The sequence below is a fragment of the Pleurodeles waltl genome, chromosome 4_1 (genome assembly GCF_031143425.1).
Source record: "Pleurodeles waltl isolate 20211129_DDA chromosome 4_1, aPleWal1.hap1.20221129, whole genome shotgun sequence".
Classification (NCBI taxonomy): Eukaryota; Metazoa; Chordata; class Amphibia; order Caudata; family Salamandridae; genus Pleurodeles; species Pleurodeles waltl.
Window position 1 is genome coordinate 397,559,779 of NC_090442.1, and position 25,079 is coordinate 397,584,857.

The window sequence follows — 25,079 nt, forward strand, 5'->3', positions numbered from 1 at the left end:
AGCTTCTCACACCATGAACCCAAATGAGCACATGGTGGGCTCAAGGAGTTCGCACTCCAGTTCTACTAGAGATGTAGAAAGGGAAGAATTAAACCACCTAGAGCTATCCCAATCACTAATGTATTAATGGATGACCTATTAGGATTAAAAACAAAAAAGGATGACATCAGGGGATATTAATTGCCCTGATATCCTGTGATTAATAGTGCACATGTTTTGGCCGTCTTCAAATATGCCCTAAATGTCAGCTGCCTTCTTCAGGACCTAAAGTCTCTGGTTAGCTCAATAAAAGTCCCCATTACTGGTTGCTGTTCATATTTAGTCCTACTGTCCTCGCTAATGTCCAATGGGACAGGCTTGCCAAATACACCCCTTGTGTTAACAAACCAGCAATTATTTAACATTTTAAGGTAATTTCTTCTGCATTGTGGAATTACTATAGCCTGATGCACAGGACATATTGTTTGGGTTCAAGGACAACAAGTTTTCATGTATTATTTTGTTCTTAGGACAAGTAGGCCCAATCCCCTGTAGCACATACCCTTTGGCTGACAGTTTTCAGGGAAAGAAACTGTCTGCATTTGAAACAATATTTCTGTCCATATAATAATGCTGTTTGAAACTTGTATTCATGGTTCATTAATGCAAAGCCTTTATTGCTATGCTGAGCACTCTTAATAAATGTTGTTAGGTCACACTGCACTACTGACAGTAGTTCCAGTAAAAAAAAAAACATGTAACCACACATTTGAAAGTTTTAACAATTTGAAGCTACATATAATGCGCCCAGAATGCTCTCTGATTAGATGCAAATGTTTGCAGAAGCTTGTAAGGAAGATTGATGATTCTTTGCTTTCAAAATAAAATGTTCAGGAAAAAAAGCAAGTAGGAAAAAAACGTTTCACTAAATTACTGTGAGATGTTAGGTGCTATTTGTTTCAAGCATCATTTAGTAAAATGTGTTGATACATGCTGGTATTTAAAAAAAAAATATATATATTCATAATGGTAAATCAATGTAACCATTTTGAGAAAGATTATGGGAAACATGAAAATAAACAAGCACTGGCAAAGCCAACCGATCCACCGTTTGTGGTCAATCTTTTGGTTTTGTCAATGCATGTCTTGTTTTGACATGGCTTATGTCAAACTTTAATGTTGTGGGGACTGCCAGGCCCTTGCCATTTTAACAAACATTGGCATAAAACAAAAAAATTATTTGGTCTCAAAAAGCACACATTGCCACATTACTTCCTGGCACTTAACAAAACTACTTTGTGTTTCAGTATACTCCTTGTGGAAGAGTAGAATGCAGTCACTCTCAGTAAAGCCAGCTGATAGATATAGAGAGAAACAGAATTTTAATAAAAACAAAATGTCTTGGTTAACGCCAGACCTAATTGGGCACCCAATTCTTAAAGTCACAAAAGTACATCCACAGTAAATATCTTTGTATTAGTGGCTTTCATTAAGGGCACAAGAATTTACAGGAGTAGAAAAGGAAATTGTACTCCTAGAAAGTATTTGTGAACTGTATTTTAGCACTAGCAAATATGGATGTCTAGATTTGCTCATGTGGCAATCTATTGAGCGTTTACAAGTTTACTTTACCTCCAACCACTTTTTTCCCAATCCCGGAAGAACTTCTGCTTCTGCCTTTGTCGGGAGTTAGTTTCCAGCTTTTCTCAGTACCGGAAAAGATTAAAGAAGAGCTGGGAAAAATTCTTAAAACATGCAAGTTAGTAAGTTTGCACGGACCCAAAAGTATTCCAGCCCCAGAACTGCTTCTTATTGCTTCCTCCAGCCCCAGTATGTAGAACTTTCGGAAAGGTGGCAAATTTAAGAAATTGCTATAGTAGAGCTTGATATTAGTAGTATTTAAGCCCTACTATAATATTAACCCTGGCATAATCAGAGAGGCTATTATCAGATCTTTTACATAATGCGATTGCCACTATAATTTGTCGTTGCACTACATGGCATCAAAGAGACAAGTAGATTTGTTTTTACAGGACAAGTAGATTTATGAAGCAACCTGTCCCATGGACACGTAGATATTTTGTTAAATTCCACACCCCTGTCTCTTACATTATTGTACTCAGGAGAACATTGCCCCAGGTGCAGCGGAAACATTGCCTATATGTGTTGTACCATTTCTAGTATCCCCAGCCCCTCACCCATTTCCCTTAGTTTCACCACTACAGGGAGTGCAGAATTATTAGGCAAGTTGTATTTTTGAGGATTAATTTTATTATTGAACAACAACCATGTTCTCAATGAACCCAAAAAACTCATTAATATCAAAGCTGAATATTTTTGGAAGTAGTTTTTAGTTTGTTTGTAGTTTTAGCTATGTTAGGGGGATATCTGTGTGTGCAGGTGACTATTACTGTGCATAATTATTAGGCAACTTAAAAAAAAAATATATATACCCATTTCAATTATTTATTATTACCAGTGAAACCAATATAACATCTCAACATTCACAGATATACATTTCTGACATTCAAAAACAAAACAAAAACAAATCAGTGACCAATATAGCCACATTTCTTTGCAAGGACACTCAAAAGCCTGCCATCCATGGATTCTGTCAGTGTTTTGATCTGTTCACCATCAACATTGCGTGCAGCAGCAACCACAGCCTCCCAGACACTGTTCAGAGAGGTGTCCTGTTTTCCCTCATTGTAAATCTCACATTTGATGATGGACCACAGGTTCTTAATGGGGTTCAGATCAGGTGAACAAGGAGGCCATGTCATTAGATTTCCTTCTTTTATACCCTTTCTTGCCAGCCACGCTGTGGAGTACTTGGACGCGTGTGATGGAGCATTGTCCTGCATGAAAACCATGTTTTTTTTGAAGGATGCAGACTTCTTCCTGTACCACTGCTTGAAGAAGGTGTCTTCCAGGAACTGGCAGTAGGACTGGGAGTTGAGCTTGACTCCATCCTCAACCCGAAAAGGCCCCACAAGCTCATCTTTGATGATACCAGCCCAAACCAGTACTCCACCTCCACCTTGCTGGCGTCTGAGTCGGACTGGAGCTCTCTGCCCTTTACCAATCCAGCCACGGGCCCATCCATCTGGCCCATCAAGACTCACTCTCATTTCATCAGTCCATAAAACCTTAGAAAAATCAGTCTTGAGATATTTCTTGGCCCAGTCTTGACGTTTCAGCTTGTGTGTCTTGTTCAGTGGTGGTCGTCTTTCAGCCTTTCTTACCTTGGCCATGTCTCTGAGTATTGCACACCTTGTGCTTTTGGGCACTCCAGTGATGTTGCAGCTCTGAAATATGGCCAAACTGGTGGCAAGTGGCATCGTGGCAGCTGCACGCTTGACTTTTCTCAGTTCATGGGCAGTTATTATGCGCCTTGGTTTTTCCACACGCTTCTTGCGACCCTGTTGACTATTTTGAATGAAACGCTTGATTGTTCGATGATCACGTTTCAGAAGCTTTGCAATTTTAAGAGTGCTGCATCCCTCTGCAAGATATCTCACTATTTTTGACTTTTCTGAGCCTGTCAAGTCCTTCTTTTGACCCATTTTGCCAAAGGAAAGGAAGTTGCCTAATAATTATGCACACCTGATATAGGGTGTTGATGTCATTAGACCACACCCCTTCTCATTACAGAGATGCACATCACCTAATATGCTTAATTGGTAGTAGGCTTTCGAGCCTATACAGCTTGGAGTAAGACAACATGCATAAAGAGGATGATGTGGTCAAAATACTAATTTGCCTAATAATTCTGCACTCCCTGTAGAAGCTCACGGGCCAAAGCTAAAAGAATGAGGGAAAGTGGCTATCCCTACCTGCTTTCCCTGGCGACATTGTACCTCCAAGAAAAGAAATGTCGTCCAGTTAGCGTCCTTGCAGTGGGTGCGGCCATGTTCTGGGAAGGGATACCACCATTTTGGTACTCATGGACCAAGTCCAGAAATAGCCAGAACAAACCTTCTGCAAGCAATTTGCTTAATATTTTATAATTGGTATTTAAGATATAAAACGGCCTGAAGGAAACTATTATTGTCGGGTCCCTACTTTGTTTCATGATTGAGGTGTAGCCTCCTGGCATTATGGGGGTGGTAGTCCCCTTGAGTTGTTATAGTGCCCAGTATGAGGACTGGACGTGGACCATCATCTCTTAAATAGTAGTATGGAGACACCCAGTCATCTGGGCTGGGTTATGTTATGTGAGCAATTTTGGAACTAGTAGGGCCTCATAATTGGTATAGAAGTGTGTGGGTAGTCTGTTGGAACCCAGCATCTTGTCCTAGGCCAGAGAGTCTAGTGTCTGCTTTATTTACTGTTCAGAGAGCTGTGCTGCCAGGTATTGCCAATGTTCTTGAGGTACCTGAGAGAGAGAGAGAGAGCGGATGCCTGCCAAAAATTCATTCAGTGTCGCTGGAGCAGCTAGTGGGGGGCATTGCACATATAGTTGTGCATAAAAAGTTTTAAAAGCTATATTAATGGCATTTTGTATAGGTACCAGCAGACCCCTACAGTTCATAGACTTCATTGGAGGGGGGGAGGGGGTCAAACAGAGGTGGCTTAATAAGCCTGGGTAATATTCTGCCCAACTTACCTCCCTTAGTCTGTTTCAGCTCTGTATACTTTGCGTAATCAAGGCATCGGATATGCTAGTGGAGGTCAGCTAGAGTTTCCACATCTTCGAGATAATCTCACTTTGAGAGATCCTATCACTCCACTACCTCTAGAATTAGAAGCTGTTACTCTGCATTCTGGAGTTCCATTTAAAAGGTACTTAGCACACTAATTGTGGAGCGAATGCATGCCCCCCTACTAAGGACCTTAAACACTTCCCATTCTGTGAACTCTGAGTCGGTTGTGCCTGTGATATTGTGAAAATAGTCTAGTATTTCTTTGTTTTGTATCTCAATTCTTTATTAAGGTTGCATATAATGTTCAGATACAGACACCATGCACCAGTGGTATAGATATGATAAATCAGGCAAGTCCAAAGCATCATATGACTGAAAACATCTGAAAACACAGTGAAAACTTTTAAAACAACTCACAACCTAGAACACAACCAAGCCTCCATCAACAAAGGCAAAACAAACCAAAAAGTACGCCGGGGACAGGCAAAAGGGAGGGCGAAGGAAAGGAGAAGAGTGAAGGGTAAGGTAAGGAAACACCTCAGTTACAACACTGTACCCCCAGAGTCTCTCTCGTGAATTCTCCACCCAACCCTGGAACAGCTAACGGTCAGGTGCAAAGTGCAGAGCCTTCAAAAGTAATGGTGATGCCCACAGCTAACCACAGAGGAAGGGGCCCCAGACCGCCTCAAACGTATGTAGTTCATCATTGATTTTATAGATAAACTGCTCACGAGGCCATATTGTGCATGTCAGGGAGCCCTGTGTTATGAAACAGTGGCATAGCTAATTCCCAGTGATGCATTATTTTTACCTTCGCCACTGCCAAAGCCGTAGCCAACCAGCGTTTATCATGACGTGTCAAGTTCAGGAATATGGTCATGTCGGGGAGTAAAACTAGGCAGGTGTCTGATAAGAGACCACCCCTGGGGGCGCCATCAAGGTATCCCAAACCGAACTGCGGTAGTGCGAGAGCAACGTGCGGTCCCATAGAACATGTACAATACCACAGCCCGGTGCATCATTCCTCCAGTACTTGAAGTCCTGTAGCATTCGCGCATTACATAGTTGTTCCGGCGTTCAGTGCCAGAGGTGTAAGGCCTCGAAATATCTAAATTTCAACTTGACTTCTATGAAGAAGCTCTCATCCTTTCCAAAAAGTCGTGCTAATCATCATCAGAAACGGAGAGTCTGAGCCTCTGTTCCCATCAACAAAGCAAATAATGAGCAGTAGTGCGCGAGATGATGTCATCCGTCAAGGTTGTGTATAGACCTGCCATAGCAACCCTAAAACTTTTCCAGGTCAGAATGTACTGCAACAGTGGGTCAGGTCCTATATTGTAGCGGGGGCACCTAGCGCGGGCTGGAGGCTGTATGTTAGCTCTCGATACTGCTAGTGTTGCGGTTGAGATAGCCTGTGATCGTGCTTGAGATCCACTAAGCGGACCATTACACCTTCCCGAACCAGAACATTCACATGAGATCCCATTGTTCTTTCACTGCGACCAGTCAAACTCTTCCCCACCGCCTCCCCCTATCTTAATATCCCCGGTCTGCCATAGCGGTGCCTTAAGATGTGGCGTGCCTGGAAAACAAAGTTGATGGTAGGCCCATTTCCATACACAGTGCGCGGCATGTATAATCGGGTTGCCCAGGCATATGGATAAGCCATGGCCCATGTAAAGAGCTGCAAGTTCTCCCTTCAAATGTAACAGATGGTGCTTCTGAAAGACCTATGTAGATGTCTCGTTAGCTGGTTGGAGCATCTGCACCACATGTGACATCTGCGAGGCCAGCCAATAAGACTCCACATGGAAAAGTCGCAACCCACCTGCGGTATTTTTAGCATGTAGTTTGGCAGCCTTGAGATGAGGCCGCAGCCCTTGCCACACACAAGTCTGTATTATCTGGACGCTCTTTCCAAACGTACTGCTGGGGATTTTCAGAGGAAACATCCCGAATATGTAATTAGATCAATGCATGACGTTCATCTTAAAAATTTGAACCCGGCCACACAGATATAAAGGCAACACCAGCCAGGCAGTGAATTCCTCCTGAACCTGCTGTATGACAGGGGCGATGTTATCACGCACCACCCGGGATAGATCACTACTTGTTATGTCTGCCATGCAAAAACCCATACCACCCCCAATGATGCAACCTCAGTCATAGGCAGAGCCTCACACTTAGACTGGTTTATACAGTATCCAGAGAACACAGAGAAGGAATCTGGCACCTGCATAAAAGCTGTGATCGATTCACTGGGGCTGGAGAGGACCGTCAAGATATCCATGTAATAAAACTCTTTCCTCACGCCCACCAGTGTAGTTATCCCATGTATACCAGGTGCACTGTATATCTTAGCCACCAGGGGTTCTAGCATGAGCAAAAATAACAGGGGGCACCCGTGCCTCAAAGGACAGCAAAAAGGGGGATGAAAAGTCCTCAAAGGTCACAGAGGCCATAGGAGCACTGTAGAACCACAAAACTTTAGCAATGCACCACGTCCATGGCCTCCTTCACCTGGAACAAGTATATCCACTCCGCCGGGCCAAATGCCTTCTCAGCGTCGAGAAACGAGCACCTTCTCAACTTTATCATGATGTGCCTGCCAGGACAGATGGATGAGCGTCCTCGAGTGATCCAAAGTGCGGTCAGAAACAAACCCAACCTTTGAGGGGTGGGTCAGTAGGGGAATATAGACCTTGATTCTGTTGGCCAGGACTTCCACCATGACCTTCAGATCCGCATTGATGAGGGATATCAGGCAGTAGTTGACGTATTAAAGCGGTGTCTCAGTTAGGTTTGGGAATCCAGCAAATAAGAGCCCTATTGGATTGTGGGGGAGGAGCCGTGACTGTGAATATCTCCCTGCACAGTTTGCCCACTAGAGACAATATCAGGGGCTTAGCAATTTTGTAGAATTAAATCAGAAGACTGTCACCTCCCAGGGCCTTCATAGTCGCCATTCCGTCAATGGCAGTGGTGTGGAATTTAATAAAATATGTACTTGTCCATGGGACAGTGTACTTCATAAATCTACTTGTCCTGTGTAAAAAAAAAAAAAAAAATACTTGTATCTTTGGTGCCATATAGTGCGGCCACAAATTATGTCAGCAATCTTATTATAAAAGAGCTCTGATAATAGCCTATCTGATTGTGCCAGTGCTAATACGATAGTAGGGCTTGAATACTAGCAATTTTCTTATTTTGACACCTTTCTGCAGATGTACTTACTCTAGGGATGGAGGTAGCAGTAAGCAAAAGTTCCACGGTTGAAGTGCTCTTTTGAGTCTGTGCAAACCTACTAAGATGCATGTTTTTAAAGTTTTCCACCAGCTCTTCCCTAATCTTTTCCCATTCTGAGAAAGGTTGGAAATGTACTTCTTCCAGGGTTGGGGAAAAAAGTGGTTGAGGGAAAAGTGAACTTGCAAGTAGATTTTCGCATGAACAAATCTACACCTGTATACTTGCTCGTGTTAAAATACAGTTCACAAATATATTCTAGGAGTACGATTTCCTGTTCTACGTCTGTAAAGTCTTGTGGATTCATGAAATACGTAATCCCCACTACTGCAAAGACACATACCATGGGTCCTCTTTTGTGACTTTAAGAATTGGGCCCCTAATTAGTTCTGGCTTCAAGTAAGACCTTTTGTTTTTAGTAAAGTTCCATGTCTTGTTATCCCTCTGTTGGCTGATTTCACTGTGAGTGATAACAGTCTGCTATTTCACAAGGAGCGTATCTCCATACAAAGTTTTGTTATGTGCCATGTAGCAATGTGTGGTTTTTGAGACCAAAATATTTTTGTCTTTTACCAATGTTCGTTACAATGGTGTAGGCCCGGGAGAGCCCACAACAATAAAGTGCTACAAAAGCTGTGTCAAAACAGGACATGTACTGAAAAAAATCAAAACGTGGACCCCCAATGTCTGAACCATTGGCTTTGCCAATGCGTGTTTATTTTTATGTTAACTATAGTCCTGTTGAAACAGGTTACACTGATTTTCCATTATGAATATTATTTTGAAATACTAGCATTGATTAACACATCTTACTAAATTATTCCTTAAAGAAATGGTACCTAAATGTTCAAAGTAATTAGCAAAACAATTTTTCCGTATTGCATTTTATTTAACATTATATTTTGAAAGCAAAGGATCATCAATCTTGCTTTCAATCTTCTGCAAATTTTTACATGCAATCAAAGAACATTCTGGGAGCATTAAACTTAGCCTCATATTGGTAAACTTTGGAAACGTGTACCCATTTTTTTGTTGTTGTTGTACTGTAACCACTGTGAGTAATGCAGTCCGAGCTTACAACATTTATTTAGAGACGTTGCCCTAATAATAAATGCTTTGCAATAATGAACCATAAATACAAGTTCGAACAGCATTGACATATGGACACAAATATTATCTTGACTGCAGACAATTGCCTTCCATGATCCATAATGTGGTAATGTAATCTGCTAGCCAAAGGAATTATACTGCAGGGGGTTAGGCCTACTTGCTGCAAGGTCAAAATAATCATGAAAACTTGTTGTCTTTGACCCCAAACAATATGTTCTGGGTGTCTGGTTATAGGTATTCCTCACCCCTGAATGGGCTGTGCAATTTTGTCATCGCTACTTTCAGCAGAGTGACTGCTTGATCATGTGACAGGGCCGGTAGGATAAGGCCCTCCAGAAACGCCTGTTCAGCATCAGCATTGTCCAGTGAGTACAGGCTCTCATAAAAAGTAACAGCATCACATGTGGACCTGATGGCCGGTATTGTTGCATGGTACTGCGCCGGACGCAACTGAGCTGCCAATAATCGTCCATCCTCCACCCTCCCTCACAGTGCCGCAAGCAGAAAAGTGTCAGCTCCGTTTGCGAAGTGTAATGAGAGTTAGGATCGTACTTGGCACTAAGCATGTCTTTAAGAAGGGCAGGGGTTGGTGAAGCATTCTATGCCGGAGTCAGGCGAAGGGTGAGGTCAGTCAAACACCTGGGTTCCACCTTACAATGGTGTTTAAAGGCCACCGAGTCGCTCATCAAATCGCCTCTCAGGGAGGCCTTTTCAATCATTCAGAGCACCTGTGGAGCAGACGGATGGAGCATTCTCCTCCAAATATCGGCTCAGAGTGGCACAACTGACGTTCGTCCTCAGGGGCTTTGTACAGAATGGTGTTCCTATGCCAGCGTGCTTGGGGGAGGGGGCAGAGGAGGGGTGCGTTACAGGAGATGGAGGCTAAGGTTGAGCCACACAAGGTTGTGGTCAGAGGTACTGTTTATGATAATCGAGGTAGCCACTAAATTACCAAGCAGTCTGACAGAACGAAAAGAAGTTGATACAGGAACGGGTGCCGTGGACGCTTGAGATGAAAGTGTAATCCCTGTCCCTTGCGTGTGTCAGGTCCCAGGGATCTCTCAAGGCATGGTCAGCTATGATGTAAGTTAGAATTAATCTATCTCAGGGCTGTCGAGCCACGTGATTCCCAAACTTGTCAAGGTACGGACCTAAGGGCTGGTTCCAGTCCCCAATAAGTACCCTGAACGTTCCAAAAAGAAATCAGGAATTTGTTCAATATGGCAAGGAAGTCTGCCTTGTCAACTAGCAGGGATTAGACCGAGCCCACGATCAAGACCTCATTGCAGGTCTGGACCTTGGCAAACATATATCTATCCATCGGGTCTCTCCACGTCTGCAGTTTGTGGAGCACCAGGGATTTATGAAGCAGGATTGCCACCCCGCTCTTCCTGTGATCCATGGGGTTAGTCGATTGTTGGGGGGCCCTGCATCCTATGGACACGTACCACTGTACCCATACAATCCCATCTGAGTTTGTCATGCACTTGGGGACAGATGCATTTCTTGAAGTAATGCCACATCTGGCTGGTGTGTCTGCAGGAAGAAGGGTTTATCTGCCTTTTAATAAAATGGGTGAGGCCATTCACATTAAAGAAGGCCATCTGCAAAGGACAGGTTGGACCAGGTTTTAATGAGGACATGTGTAAGGTTCCGGGATGGGTGGTGTAAGGGGCAGAAGTCAGGAACGGGGAGATCCAGCAACTATTCCAGGTGCCCACACCAAATCACCTGGTAAACTAGAACACAGAGACATGTGTGCTCACTGCCATCTCTACCCCTATCTCTCTGGAGTGGAAAGAACAGAAGCTCTAGATCCGAGATGGGGGAAATCCGCCGATCTGAGGCTGCAGGCCACGATCCATAAAATGACATTATGTAGACGGAGGCGGTCCCACACAGTCTGGTATGTTTTGATGCAGTTCATCCTAAAGCACTGAGTCTTCAATCCATGTTGGCTGGAATTTCCAGGTGAGTGAGGATAGGCAAGGCTATTTTACTCTAGTGAAATCTCACCTCTAGAGGCAGGGATCAGATAGGGTTTTCCCAAGATATTCTGTTATACATCCTTCTGGAGAATCTTCATACATACAACCTGGTCTAAACTTGCATGTAATTTGTGCATTGAGGAGTACAATAATTATTTCTGGGCTCCCACTTTTCTGCAGAGCCAGGATTCAATCAAGGACCAGTGTGTATTCCACATTCTCTGGGTCTTAGCACTGTGTATTGTAGGTGTGCCAGTCAGAGGTGGGTGGGATTGGTCGATCAATACATCTTATGCACAAATGAAATCTTCTCCAAGTACCCATGGGGCACCTGTCCAGTCTTGTAGTACTCTTAAAGCGGGCCTGAATAATGTTGGTAAAGTAAATACTACCCAGTACCAATGGGTGTCCATCCAATTGACCCCTAAGTAGCACATATGGCCCTCCAGTATCTAAGCACGCTTCCATGAATGCAAATGATGTGCCAGGGTTCATCCAAATTGCTGTGCCCCTTGCATATGCCGAGAAGCTTATGTCATGGAGTCCGACTTGCACCCTCAATCTCATTGAGATGAGACTCCCAGAGAAACGCAGTGCTGACTCCTCATCTCTTCAACTGGGTGGGGAGTTCCTATTGCTTGGTCACATTCCCCATCCCCCTTATATTCCATGTGGTGAAAAGTATTTACCAATAGGTCCCATCCCAAGTCTTGTCTTTCAGTAGGTTATTGTTTGACCCATTGCCTGGCCTGGGAAGGGGAATCTGGGACATATAGTCAGCAATCCTATTGTGCGCTACAGGGTGAGATGATGTACGATTCCGGGGGACCCAACCATAAGCCTGTATAAATTCTCAATTATTACTACCTGCCCACAGGACTAGCTTCCAGGGGGGAGAGGGAGTAGGGAAGCAAGGCGTGGGGGGATGCTTTTTATCTCTTATGAAGGGTGCAGTAGCGAGACCACCACAGAGCTGTGGGGCCGCAGTAAGGGTAACCTTTGGAGACCTCAAGCAGAGGGAGTTAGGGAAGTTAATCAGCAGTCTGCGGAGTCACTCTGCAGGTCGTCCCAGTCCACACTAGTGTCTGTCCTGCAGCGCTTTCCTGTAAGGCACCAAAGCTGTAGGTTCTGGACAACTCCCCTCCCAGTGGCCACAGCTGTCTGAAGCACTACCTGCACTGCACTGCTGATCATAGGACGAGCATTTGACAGTTGTACTTTCAGTTGGCGACATCAGTGCTGAGACTTGGGTGGGTCCATTCATTGCCAGCCATGGTCAGGCATTTGTCCAGATCTTATTGTTCTAACCAAGACCAGGCATCGTCAACTTCCATGAAGAAATCCGCACTTTGTGATGTCATGATTTTCAGTTTGACCAGAAACAACAAACATATTTGAGATCCAGCTCACGAATATTTTTTTTAGATTGTAGGGAAAAGACCCTCGTGGTGCTGCACCGCCTGGGTGAAATCAGGAAATATAATTACTTTTGGGTTGTCTACACAATGGGTTCTGTCGAGCAAGAGGCCTAAAACAATACATCACACTCTTTAAAGTTTAAAATCCTGGCCACAATGGGTGAGTGGGTAACCTTCAGGCAGGCAGGTATCCTTTAGGCTTGCTCAACCGCAAAGCAAGAAGATAAGCTTGTTAGACTGAGGTCTGCAGCCAGTTTTCAATATACTTTGTGGGTTTTGCGCCTTAAGTGTTGTCTGGGAGTCCCACTATGCACACGTTATTGAACTCTGATCAGCCCTTTGCATACTCTGTATTGCCCTCCAGCATCTGTATTTGTTTCCATCATTTGGAGTTCCTCAGTTATGTCTTTAACTTGAGGGGCAAGTGTAGTTATAGCAGTTTCATTAGTGTGGACCTTGTCCTTAAGTTTATGCTGGTCCTCAAAGTAGAGGGAGGTCAGGGGCCACTGTGGGTTCCTGTATTGCACGTGCGCCTTCAACCGCCTCAAGGATGCGCCCAGCTTTTCTTTGTCAGAGCACGTTTCCGGTATTGTTGAGCTTCTGCGGGGAGGCATAGGCGGGTCTAGGGGTACTTCCACCGTCACAGTCCCCTGCAATGGCATCTTCGTTGATCTGCTCTTTCTCATTTGCGATATTCGGGTACCTGGGATTTTGTCCCATCCGTCGCCTTGCTGCTTTGGGAGTGGCCTAGTAAAGTCCAGCCCGCCAGGGACCCGAGTAGAACGCGGTGGCACCCAGAGCGGCATTCAGCCCGCTATATGTCCAAATTGGGCTTTCGAACCTGGAGGGACTGTGAATTCTATCAGTCCTGCTTAGAGTGAATGTCTTGTCTGCAGTGCCGGGGGTGCAGTTGGGGAGTGTCTCCGGCTAGTGCCACTTGGCTCATCAAATACCCCCCATTTAGCAGCATCAATGCGATAAGCCCACGAGGGGCATCCTGTACTGCGTTTCCGAGTCCGCAATAGTTAGAAGTCTTCTGGCTTCTTGGGCCCCTACATGCCTGTGGTTTATGAGACGCTCTATAGTGGATCCACAATAAGAATGCCCAAGTGCACCTCGAGCTTGCTCAATTTGCCAGGCAGCGCCAACTAAAACTACTTATGGGAATGGTGCAGGGGTCTGACAGAGGGCTAGATGCGGGGCTTCCATCTAATTGTAGCGCAGGCGTTAATCTTTGTAGTTGCAGGCTGCGCTGCGGCAGGTCAGAGGCAGACCAAAAATGTTACTAATCACAGCAAAGTTGCTCCCCATGGGCCGATTGCCTGTACTCAACTCGGCTTGTAATCGCATAGTCACCTGTCCGCCCGCGGGACTGACAACCACTGCAGCCCCAGTTAGTGGTAGGCCAGCGACGCTCACAAACCACCACCGGCCAGCTTCAATTTCATCTCTGGGTGCAGGGAACTGCTGCCGCTAGGCCTCTGTGATCCCTGAGGAGTGGGCCCCTGTAACTGCTCACCTCCAGGACCAAGGACAAGGACCAGCTCGCCGGTTCCTCAGTCATGGTCCCTGCGCACCTAAAATGCTGTAAGTTTTTCGGCCAAGTCGACTACAGCAGCCAAGGCAGGCCTCCACACTCGGCATCAGTCCTCCTCGATGCTCGGCGCTTCCAGTCCGGCCGCTCCCTCGGATTGCGCTATGGTCGTGAGAGCTCAAAAATATAGAGCAGGTCCACGCCCACAACAAGCCAGTGAAAGAGACCCTGGATTTTCGATCTCTGGGCAGGCTCCCCTACACAGATGTTGTCAAATTAGGTTGGGCGCAATGGCAGAAAGCACTCCGCAAGAGTTCTTTGTGTTTGGCGGTTACCCTTCAACTGTTGGCTGTTTCATAGAACTAAGCAACCGGGCTTAGGATCTGGTGTTCACTCCAGTGGCTCTCCGTGAGAGCACACATAACTACATGATAAATGGAGTGGATGGTTAACACAAACCAGCGTGTGTGATTAACGTCACGTGCAATTATGCTGCTGTGTGCCAGATAAATAGCAAATATAACATATTTTGACTATACACATATTAAAGTTTCGCCGTAGTGGTATTTACAGTTTTGATGCATGTTCATTTGTTGTTCAGAATTTCTAATAGCATGAGATGGAACTTCAAGATAGTGAATGAAAAGCAATCCAGGTTGGTCACTATTTTTTTCTTTAACACACCGAAAAGCAGCTTGTGGGTGTGTAAGTCAGTCCTTCAAATCCCCAAAAAGAAAAATATATTCACCACACGAGAAAAGTAGGAGGCCCTGGGCAGAGTGTCTGGGCTTTTAGTCTGTCATATCTAGGGTGACCAGAATTTTAAAGCCAAAAACCGGGCCATTTAACTAAAATAGAAGAAGGACTACAATTTTACCTCAACCGAGCGCACAGAATGAGCGCGCCCATCAGCGAAAAATTACAGCAGAGCCACTAAGAACGTAAATAAAATGCAATTTTTAATGTCAGTATTCTGCCTGTCATATACATACTGGAAACCAAATCAGGGTAGGTGTTTCCAGCCTACTTTGTCTTCCACTGTGTGGTATGTGCTCTTTCCAGAGAGACCGTGTGAAATTAGCCGATATTGTGAGTCACTGAGTGGTCAGGTCTGTACCATGTTACCTAGCGTTGACTTTTGCAAGCCAGTTGTGTGATCCCTCTTGTTATTAGAGCCCACTTATTCTGGGCCCACATCACCCAGTACTCCGTCTCGGTGAGGATTTAGTTAGTTTAAATCACTGCAGTACGTTTGACGGATTCTAGTAGGTTAGCTCCCTCTTGTGCCATTTTACCAACGCCTTTAAACACCCCTTGCCTCCTTTTTCTTCCCCGGTACATCTGCCAACGGAAACAGCGCACGCCCCACAATGAACTCAACTGCTCTATGTTTGGTAAGAAATGTGAGGCCAGAAAAGTCTCTGTACGTTTCGGTGGGAAACCTGGGCGCTCGAGTGCTCCGATTACATTACTTCAGCAATGTGAATATGTATTTGAGTGAGAATTGGAAAACAATCGCATTTTTAAATGTGGTGATTTCTGCGAAATTACAAATGTTATTATAGATATTTCTTATTAGCTATCACTAAGTATTACTGTCTTGTGACTTGTTAGCTGTCTAGTGTTTCCTCATTAGAACTCTTTGTCCAGCGCATCTAGTTACAGTCAGAGACCTGGCCAGCACATGCGTGGCACTGAACAGTTTGTTTTGGCATTGAAGTCTGTATTTGTTTTGCTTTCTATAAAAGGAACTCCTTTCCCATCCTTTGAGCATTTTGGGGTGTGTGCATTTCCCCCTTGTCCCGCTGTTAGGTAATTGTTCTGTGCCTTCTGCTTGTAGGTTACCATGGCAATGACTGCTGGGACCGCAACATCCTTTCCTATGAGCCACCACACCCAGGAGCGAGTGACGGTAGCCAAGCTCACACTGGAAACCTTCTACAGCAACCTCATCTTACAGCATGAAGAGCGAGAAACACGGTACATGGCAGACCATTGCATGCTTTATCTCCTTTATTTCGGGGTGAGATGGGATGAAAAGTTGTCAAGCCTATTTGAACCATATATGTATTAAGTCATTTTGCCCAAACAGGGAACCATTGCATTCTATATATTCTACAAGCTGTATACTATTTTTTTTCCAGGCACTTTACATTTTAACAAAGATTGCATGCTTGTTTTAATGAAGTGATGACCTTAAGTACATTCAGTTGGGCTGAGCTTATCTGAGTAAAGGGGCAGTTTCTTAAATTGGCACAGCCTTAAGCCTGCAACAGGCCCTCTATTTGCCCACCCCCTGTTTATTAACTTTACCCATTTTTCTTTAACACTTCCCAGCATTTGTCGAAGCAATGTAGCTCAAAAATTAGATTTGGCCTAAATTAGCTTTTTTTTGGTGCATGCATTCTACTGATTGACGTCTGTCAATACGATGCTGGGAGTGCAGTTGAGGTCACTTCATAGTAAAGCACACCAAGGACACATCAGATACACTTTCCATTTCTACTAATTGCCATGGCCCTCACTAATACCGACTTGTGTCTGCTTCTGGCTTTGCAGGGGTTATGGTCTTTGTTATTTTTATAGATAGAGCTTTGCCAGCTCACTGACTGATTCTTTAGTTACTGACTCTGCAATGCACTCGTCATGATTTATGGTTTTGTTTGTGTTTTAATGCCCATGTCGAAGATTTAGGAATTGATTGGCGACTAATGTTTTGTCTGCCATGATAGTAATAGAAAACATGAAATGCAAGTCCTAAATATTTTCTTTTTAGTCTAATACTAACGGATCCTTGCTTAATACTGGTAATTCTACAAACTGGTTGGTTCTGATGCGTTCATGAGGCTGGCTGTTGTATTCTGCTGGAGAAAAAATAAGCACCATGCTTTATGGTGTACAGTTGTGTTCCCATGCCCTAAATGAAAGCATCTGATATTCTGTTTTTTGATTTTGGCCTCAGCGTCACGCTAATCTATTGTGTGCATGAAGGCCTATGTCCCTTGATAGAAGTGAGGTGCTGTTGCCTGGAGTGGTGAACCCGACATGCCCTCATTTGACTTTCAGTGGACTTCCGGCCCGGTCATGGGTTTAGCATGTAGAGCGGTGGTTACAGGATACCGTTTTGTGAACCATACCTTTATTTGTGTCCCTGCAATGGAAACATACTGGCCCACTCCTGTAAAATTCTGCCTCTGTGCTAACCCAAATCCTTGCCCTAAAGTCTCAAGTGTATGTTGTGCCTGTGTGGTACGTAATTTGTGTGTATGAGTGAACCAGAGTATTAAAGGCCTGCAGGTTCCATGTTTGAAGCTCCTGGCCTGTTTATGTGAGGGTGTTTTCCCAGTCAAAGTGCATTGCTAACATTCTTGAAACTGGAGAAAGGAGATCTAGACACTGAAGTGGGGAACGAGAAGAGAGAGGTTTCACTTTGAAATTTGATTACATCCTTTTTTTGGAGAGGGCTGCTGATAAGTCTTCTGAGCACTGCCATTTGGTAGAATGTGGTTTGAAGAGAGGGAGTGCAACCTCTGTTTTTCAGATTATGAAGTGTCCTTTAGGTGAGCCATCCTTTTTCCTTTTCGTGGTCCTACTACAGTGTGGCTGTTGATAGCCCGGTTCAGAAACTTCACACCCCTTTGCTCCTCTGTTGTGTCATAATTTAAAATAAACACAACTGTCCCTTAACTTTAAAATGAAAATGGAACACTTATTTATTGCAGTGCTTATTTAAAAATGAACTCCAGGCTGAGAGCTACTCTGAAGGTGTCTGTAAGCTACTGGTTGCATGTGATCTCTGGTTGGAGACACCTGCCCTAATTCATCTTCTGCCCCTTTACTTGTCTTTCACTATACTCCTCCTTTTTTCTTTTCCATGTTTGTTTCGTTCCTGTGTACACTATTCTCTCCCCTTTACACATCTCACATTGTCTTCCCGTCCTACTATTCCCACTTTTTTCCTGCCTCTGCTTTCCTTTCCATCTCTTTACACATCTCTTAATAGCCTAGTAGCCGGTCTTCCCTCATTTCTCTCCTATCTCTTCTGTCCTGTTTTTTTAAACACCTTTCACTGTCCTCCTCTACTCTGTCTTGTGCATTATTCAGTTCTCGCCTATCTGCTTCCTCCCCCCCACCTTTAACACATTGCTCACTAGTCTGCTACTGTCTTAAATGCGGTCCCATCTTCTATCCTTTCTGTCCTCTTACAGGAACTCCCGCTAGCATCCTCCTTTGTTTTGCAAACTGTCTCCCAGAACAAACTTCATCTCCTCTACACAATTGAGGAAATGTAGGGTATGAATGCAGCAGTGCATGCACCTTAGCTGTGAGAAGGCAACACTTGTATCTTGTGCAAGGCTTCAGAGTTAGGAAGCACAAAGGCAGCAATACCAAACATCTGTAATTCTGACCCAGGACAACTTTGAGCATCAATCGCAAGGAATTGGTGAAGGCACCATAGGTCAGGGCTGCCTGCCCCAATATGGTGCAGCTGGTGAAACGTATGCCCATTTCATGTGCCCCAGGAATACTAGATGCATCCCTGGGTGATGGGGCAGATGGTATAGGCCATAACTGCTCACCCTCTGTTTCTGTTACAAAGACGTGGCCTGTCCACCTTGACTGAACCATTGAAGAACCTGTAGATCCATCCTGATTGGATCATGCAAAAGCTCGTGCCACTACCCTAACCGTGCCATGGTAGAGGAATTGTCATAATTAAGACAAATCCCTGGTTAGAAATTGGTTTTATTTCTCAAGAAATGTAAAGCCTCATAACCTAACGAGAGCCACATCTAGCTTTCAGCTTTAACTGTCACCTGAGCAAACACTTGGCCTTCAACATTACATTGACCAAACCAAGTACAAAAACGAAGGAGGGAACGGGGAAAGGTGAGGAAATAATGGGGAAACTGAAATACATAATAAATCATACAGCACAACACATCTTCCCCTTAAAATATTTATCAATATTTAAAATATTACAAAGTATAAGAGAAAATGGTATAATCCCTCTTGAACAATTCTCCTAGTGTGAGTTCTGACCCTAGCATGATATTTTACATGTTGTGCAATAGAGAAATCATTAGGTTCATCAGCAACTGAAGAGCAAGAAGGTATATTCTGTACGGATGGAATTTCACATTCGAGGTCCACATTCTTGCAAGGAAAATTATCTGACCCATCATCAGTTTCTACACTTTCTGATAGGTCAATAGATTAGTCACAAACAATCACAAGCCTTTTACTATTACCATCCTCCATCCTAGTAATCTCATTCGGTGACTTAGTCAGACGTTTTGTGCTCCAACGTTTTCCATCATGGTTAATCACACTCCCTTTATTCACTTTAGCAATTTTAATGAGTCTAGAAAACTTGGAAGCTCCCTCCTCAACATGACCGTGAATCCTAATCCCGACGGTATCACCCACAGTAAAATCATGAGGATTAACAGCATGTCTGAAATCGTATCTTTACTTTGACATCAATTGATAATATTTCTCTCTGGAATCCTCATCTTTCTCACTAACCACAGAGCTCATGGGTTTACTTACACACTGATACCTTACACTGTAACCACCGTGGGCACATTTCTGGCACACCTTCCCTCCTTTTCAGTGAGACAAAGAGGCTAATATCCGTAAAAGAGTTAGGCATGAACTGGCGCTCCCATTATCTCTCCAACTGTAGTGATAACTGACTTATGAGTGGAAAAGGCCAGGACCACACTAATTTTCAGATATCAGTTGAAACATTCCTCTTGACCATTGGATTCTAGCTCATACAAGGCAGTGGTAATATGAGATAAGCCTTGCTCACTCAAAAACTCACTCATCTTGCGAGGTCAGAGTTGGTTGCCATTATGGGTGAACAATGTCCCATGACATCGCCTCGTTGCTAAAAACGTCCATCGGGAAATAATTCACTGCGGAACTGTTTATATTCTCTGTATACTTCACTTCTGCCCATTTTGAGTGATTAGTACCAATTTGAATGTCATGGGAAAAGGGTAGTTTAAGTGGCCCAACTATGTCCAAGCTTATTTTCATCCAGGCCATTTAACTGGATATATAGGTTGAACATTTAGCACATTTGTCAGAAAACAAACACACACACACACACACACACACACTCACTCACTCACTCTTCGCAGGGGCCAAAACCAGACCATTCTTCTGCAATTGGATACATACTTCCCTAAGGACCAAACATAAACTATTAGTGAAAACTAAAATGTCATCCTGGAATCATTTGACTGTTCCATTCATATCTCTGACAATGTGGTGCATTACAAGTTAGAAACCCGATCAAGCAGGTGCCAGACCAAATGGCATCTGTTTAAATCTAAACAAGCCAAACGGGGTTATGAACGTTGCCAAAGATCTAGATTTGTCTGATAACTCCCTGTTGATGGGCCTGACAGAGAACAAGGGTTGCAAATACTGTTGCACCATCCAACATGGATCTCAACTTGTTTATCTTTGGTAAGGAGTGTGGATTAACAATTATGATTGTGTTGAGGGCCCCTAAATCAACATATAAACGCAGACTTCCTTTGGTTACCCCACCCCCCCACCAGTACAATTGGTTATGTATTTTCTGATTCTCCTGCCTCCTCAGTTTTGTTGTTGTCCTTATTCTGCAATGGATCAAGAAGATCCTGTAGCTTCTTTGGCACCCACAGATACCCCCCTCAGTTTTTGTCTGATAGGCATGTTGTTGGCTTTTAATTTGATTCTATGTTTAAAGGTATTTTTTTATTTTTTTTTTTCACAGAATATTTTGTATACCTTAGGTACCAATTGAATAATTGGGTTTTCATGTTGAGATCGTGAATGGCTAAAACTGGATCAGAAGAGGCACGATCTAAAGCAATTTTAAAAATACCCTGATTGTGTCAGCCTAAAACACATGCCCCCTTCTCTGTACATCTTATGCACAGCTTGTCTCCCTTAAAATTTATGAGAGTACAGAAAAATCCAATAAAGTCTACGACCTTGCCTTCAAAATAAACCACTTTAACATCAGGCTCTCCTGTTTTACCATTTTTGTCAGCAAAAAGTGTTTCAGACTTCTTCTGCTTTATAATGGTATAAGGAGAGCCAGAGTTGTGCATCACATCTAACTTCTCATCTTGAACTTTCAAAACTCACATAGGTGGTTTATATTTCATGGAAACCATGTCTACAGTCTCAGCTTGCACCACAAGGAACCATGTTCAAGTGTTTGAACTGTCTTTGACATACGTGGTTTGACGCTCTGGAAGCAGTGACCCGCTTTCCATCTTTACATACTTTTGAAAAAGGCCCTCATCTGCCACACGAGCTGCAGCTTCTGCTTAGGGCTGGGCAACCTTTGAATGATGCTAAATGGAAGAAACTTCCACAGTGATAATTCTGTATTGTCAGCACTCATTTGTTTTTATTACGATCATTTCTTTGAAGTTTATTTAGAGCACACCACACACCTCATCCGTTCTTTTCTCATTCCTATCAGCAGAAACTTACTTTACCCAGGACATTGACTGCTCAGTGGCATTTGCTGACTTACACAATTCGTCCAAGCTGGGGTTTCCCATTTCCTATATATATATATATTTTTTTTTTAATTCTCTTAGTACAAGGGATTACCATGAGCTTGACTTGCAACATTTAATTAGTGGCTTCACCAAATTCACATTTGACTGATAATCCTCCTAATGCAACCAGGAATTAATCTATTGATTGACCCTCTCTTTATCTATGCGTGTAAAAATGCTATCTTTTGAGAGTGATGCCAGTAGTTGACATAAAGTAGCCTTCTAATTGCATAAGCTTGTCTTCACAATCATCATACTCCTCATAGGTGATTGCACCTTTGGAAGCATTCTATAAATATCCTGTACTTCTGACCCTAGACAATGAAGGAGTATGCCTTTTGCAACGTGCATCTGTACCCACTATGTAACTTAAAAATTCCTCCTTCCATTTTTTCCACGCTAAAAGAGTGTCGCCCTTATTCTGCAAAAACTTCTGAGGTGAATCAAACTGCATGCCGAAGCTACTGTAACAGATTTATAAGATGACAAGAAAAAATAAACAGAAGTTCCTCAGACGGTTCAGGTGATAATAGTGTACTTCCAAGCCAGTATTGCTATATACTTAGTATATACTGTCAGTATAGTCCACACCAAAAAATCACTTTAATGAGGTACGGGAGGAAATTTTGTTATAGTTGCAGGAAGCCACAAAGTTGAGTTCACCAGTGAAAAGCATGCCTCTCCTCCGCCTACAGGGTGTTGGAAAAACTACACTCCGCCCACCAAGTTACTCACTATCTCTCACCTCACTCGACCCTGGGTGTGGTAAAGATTCAGCCGGTGGCACAGCCAACCCCAGAAGACCTCCAGATCCATCAACCAGGAAACACTGTAGAACACTGGCTTCCCATCACTGAGCAGGAATGGGCACCTGACTCAGGGGTCCAACTGACCATCCTTTGGACAGTCAACACCTCAAAGTGGCATGCAGTAGGCTCTCCACATCAAATGACAATGATGATTCAGGTTAAGTGAGGACAGTACCATTACTCATCACCGCAAAGATCTGTTGCAAATAATACAAATCACAGGTAAGAAACTGGTTTTATTTTTTAGGAAATTTGTTAGGAACAACATCATGACATAATGTGAGCCTCCTCAAACAGTCACCTGAGCAAACTCTTGATCCTCACCATTCCATTGACCAAACCAAGTACATAAATGGGGGAGAGATTGGGGAAAGGGAAAGGTGGGGAAAGAATGGGAGACTGAAATACATAATAAATTGTACAGTACATCAGGAACCCTGATATGGTTTCTTGGTACTCTTGTATTGCATTACAAGCTTGTATTTTCATCAGGGTTCTGTGTCTTACTGATGTGCAAGGTTGGTTAGGGTCCCAGAAATAGTTTGGACCAGGTGTTGAGTGAGGCACATGATATTCTTTGACATGGTTCATGGTGCAGAAGAAGTTGCTTTATTTAAGGAGGAGGTGATGCAGAGATTGTGATTTGTTCCAAGCAGTGACTAACTTAGAGCACAAAGTATTTTGTTCCGTGACAATGCAGCTAGAAACCATGTAGTATTACATAGTATGGTATGTGTATTTATATAACGCTTATTACCTCTATTGTCTCGCTGAAGTGCTATTCAAGATGGGTAGCAATTTAGTCATGCAACAGGACAGTCATTTGTCCTGTTGTTTCCATGCAGTAACATTGTCATACTATAGAAATATGGTATTGTTTTTGATATTTGTGGTGCACGTGGACGTTGCTGAGTGTAATGAGGTTTGTAATCTAGTTGTAATGCCATAGTATATCATGCAATTCATATTCTGGAATAGTGGATATATGCACTAGCAATCAATTTGTAAAAAGTGGTCACAAATTGCGAACTGACTTTTTGTGAATAGAATCTAATTTTGTGAACTTACCTCTGTACTTTCTAATGCACACTTCTAACTGAAGATTACTCACTTGTGAGCACCCCAGATGCCAGACTGCATCTGGTGACTTTTTTTTTCTAAAGCACATCTCCTGCTCACTAGCAGGTGATGCCATGTGACTCCGTAATCCCACCGTGAAAGTCCCCCTGCACGCTATCTGCTGCTTTCTGTCCAGTGTTTCATACATGGATCCAGAGCCCACTTTCATACTTTTACCTTGGCTCACAATATTTTCACAGTGTACAAGGGAAAATGTCCCGCCTAAAATTACAGGGTTTATGCCTTGCAGGGATTGTAACAAACAGATGCCAGTGACCGATCCCCATGTGTTCTGTATTTGGTGTCTAATGTCGTCACCCAAGTCGTACAAGGACTGCATCCTAATGACTTCCAAGTTGATCTGGGACCGCAAAATCAAATTCTACATCACAGAACACTGAAGGAAGCCATTCAGGATCTGCTTATAGTAGAAGTCAAGGACGCTGACCCGCTTCTGCTCTCAAGGCTGTTCCAGATAATGATTATCCTCACATTCGAAACCATCAGGAAAGTCAAAGTCCAAGCAGAAATGCAAAAAAACGAAGTGGAAAGAAGTAGGAATCTTCTCCATCCTTCAACTCTCTGCTTGAAGTCATGCGGACGTCAAGGTGTGCCTCTTGGTCTCTGTCCTGATCTACTGAGGAGCCAATAGACCTACCCCAAACCCCCTCCCCTCCGATTGTCCAGGGTCTGGCAGCAACATCACAGCAGATAGAGGCCATGTTGCAGATATTTGACGCCCTTCTGGCACCCTCTGGTGTGCCTTTGGGACCCACGGATCAAAGGAGATGTGCCTTTAGGCTCTACAGAACAAAGGCGGCCTTCAGTTGGATTACCATCGGCAGATCCGTCCTCAATGCTGTCTGCTGCTCAATTTTGCTGTGTGGTCTGCCCTGTCTCTCTGGGACTGACACCCATTCTGACTTCCAGCCCAGGGTCACGATCCATGCTGGTTCCTGCCAAGTCAATTCTGCCTCCGAAGCTGCTAGTGCCTGAGGACCAACAGATTGTTTTATCTGATTTTGAACAGTACGTGACCAAACTCGCATCATGTGCTAGTCCCAACTAGTCCAATCTCGTTCTGATTTAGAAAGAACTAAGAGGTAGTTGCCCGCAAGTCCTCCAAAAATTGTTTGGGTCAGACTCTGATCAAAGGCAGCATAACCTAGACAGTGACCGAGCGGATAATACCCAATATTATGAAGACAACAGCCTATACATAGACTTGCAAGAGGCCAGTGGATGGGACACACTCAGATTGAGTCCCACTATGGCCTCGTCAGTCCCTCAATGGGAAAAATCAGTCTCTTTCTGTGTTCATCCGATGTGCAGTTGAAGTTTTGGTCCTATAGCTATCATTCATTGAGGTCAAGGTGAATGTGCTCACAGAAGTTCTGTAGCCCAGGCAGTCATCTATGGAAGCACTTAATCCTTTCAGCAAAGCTCTTACAGACACTTGAATCGGCACCTCAGTTAAACCTTACTCCTGTCCACCTGGTATATAGGTAAATGGCTAGATTCCACAGACCTGCCCCTAGTGACACTGCTTTCCTTACTCTCCACCCTAGACCTGAAAGCCTTTATTGTCCTGGAATACAGGAGCTGCCTGAACCCAAACCCAGATTGGTTTCCTACTTGGAATCCAATCGCATAGAG

The 25,079-nt window shown here is 43.7% G+C and overlaps 1 protein-coding gene across 3 annotated transcripts in view; it reads left to right on the plus strand.

Moving 5' to 3' along the window:
* STK38L (serine/threonine kinase 38 like) overlaps positions 1 to 25,079 on the plus strand; it is a 402,183-nt gene that overhangs the window by 106,409 nt on the left and 270,695 nt on the right. For all 3 annotated transcript variants that reach the window (XR_011202284.1, XM_069228620.1, XM_069228621.1), the window contains exon 2: positions 15,759 to 15,898. Coding sequence is in view for 2 of the 3 variants with exons in the window: in XM_069228620.1 (XP_069084721.1) it covers positions 15,765 to 15,898 (134 nt within the window). In the remaining variant the exon portion in view is untranslated. The remainder of the gene's footprint in view (positions 1 to 15,758; positions 15,899 to 25,079) is intronic.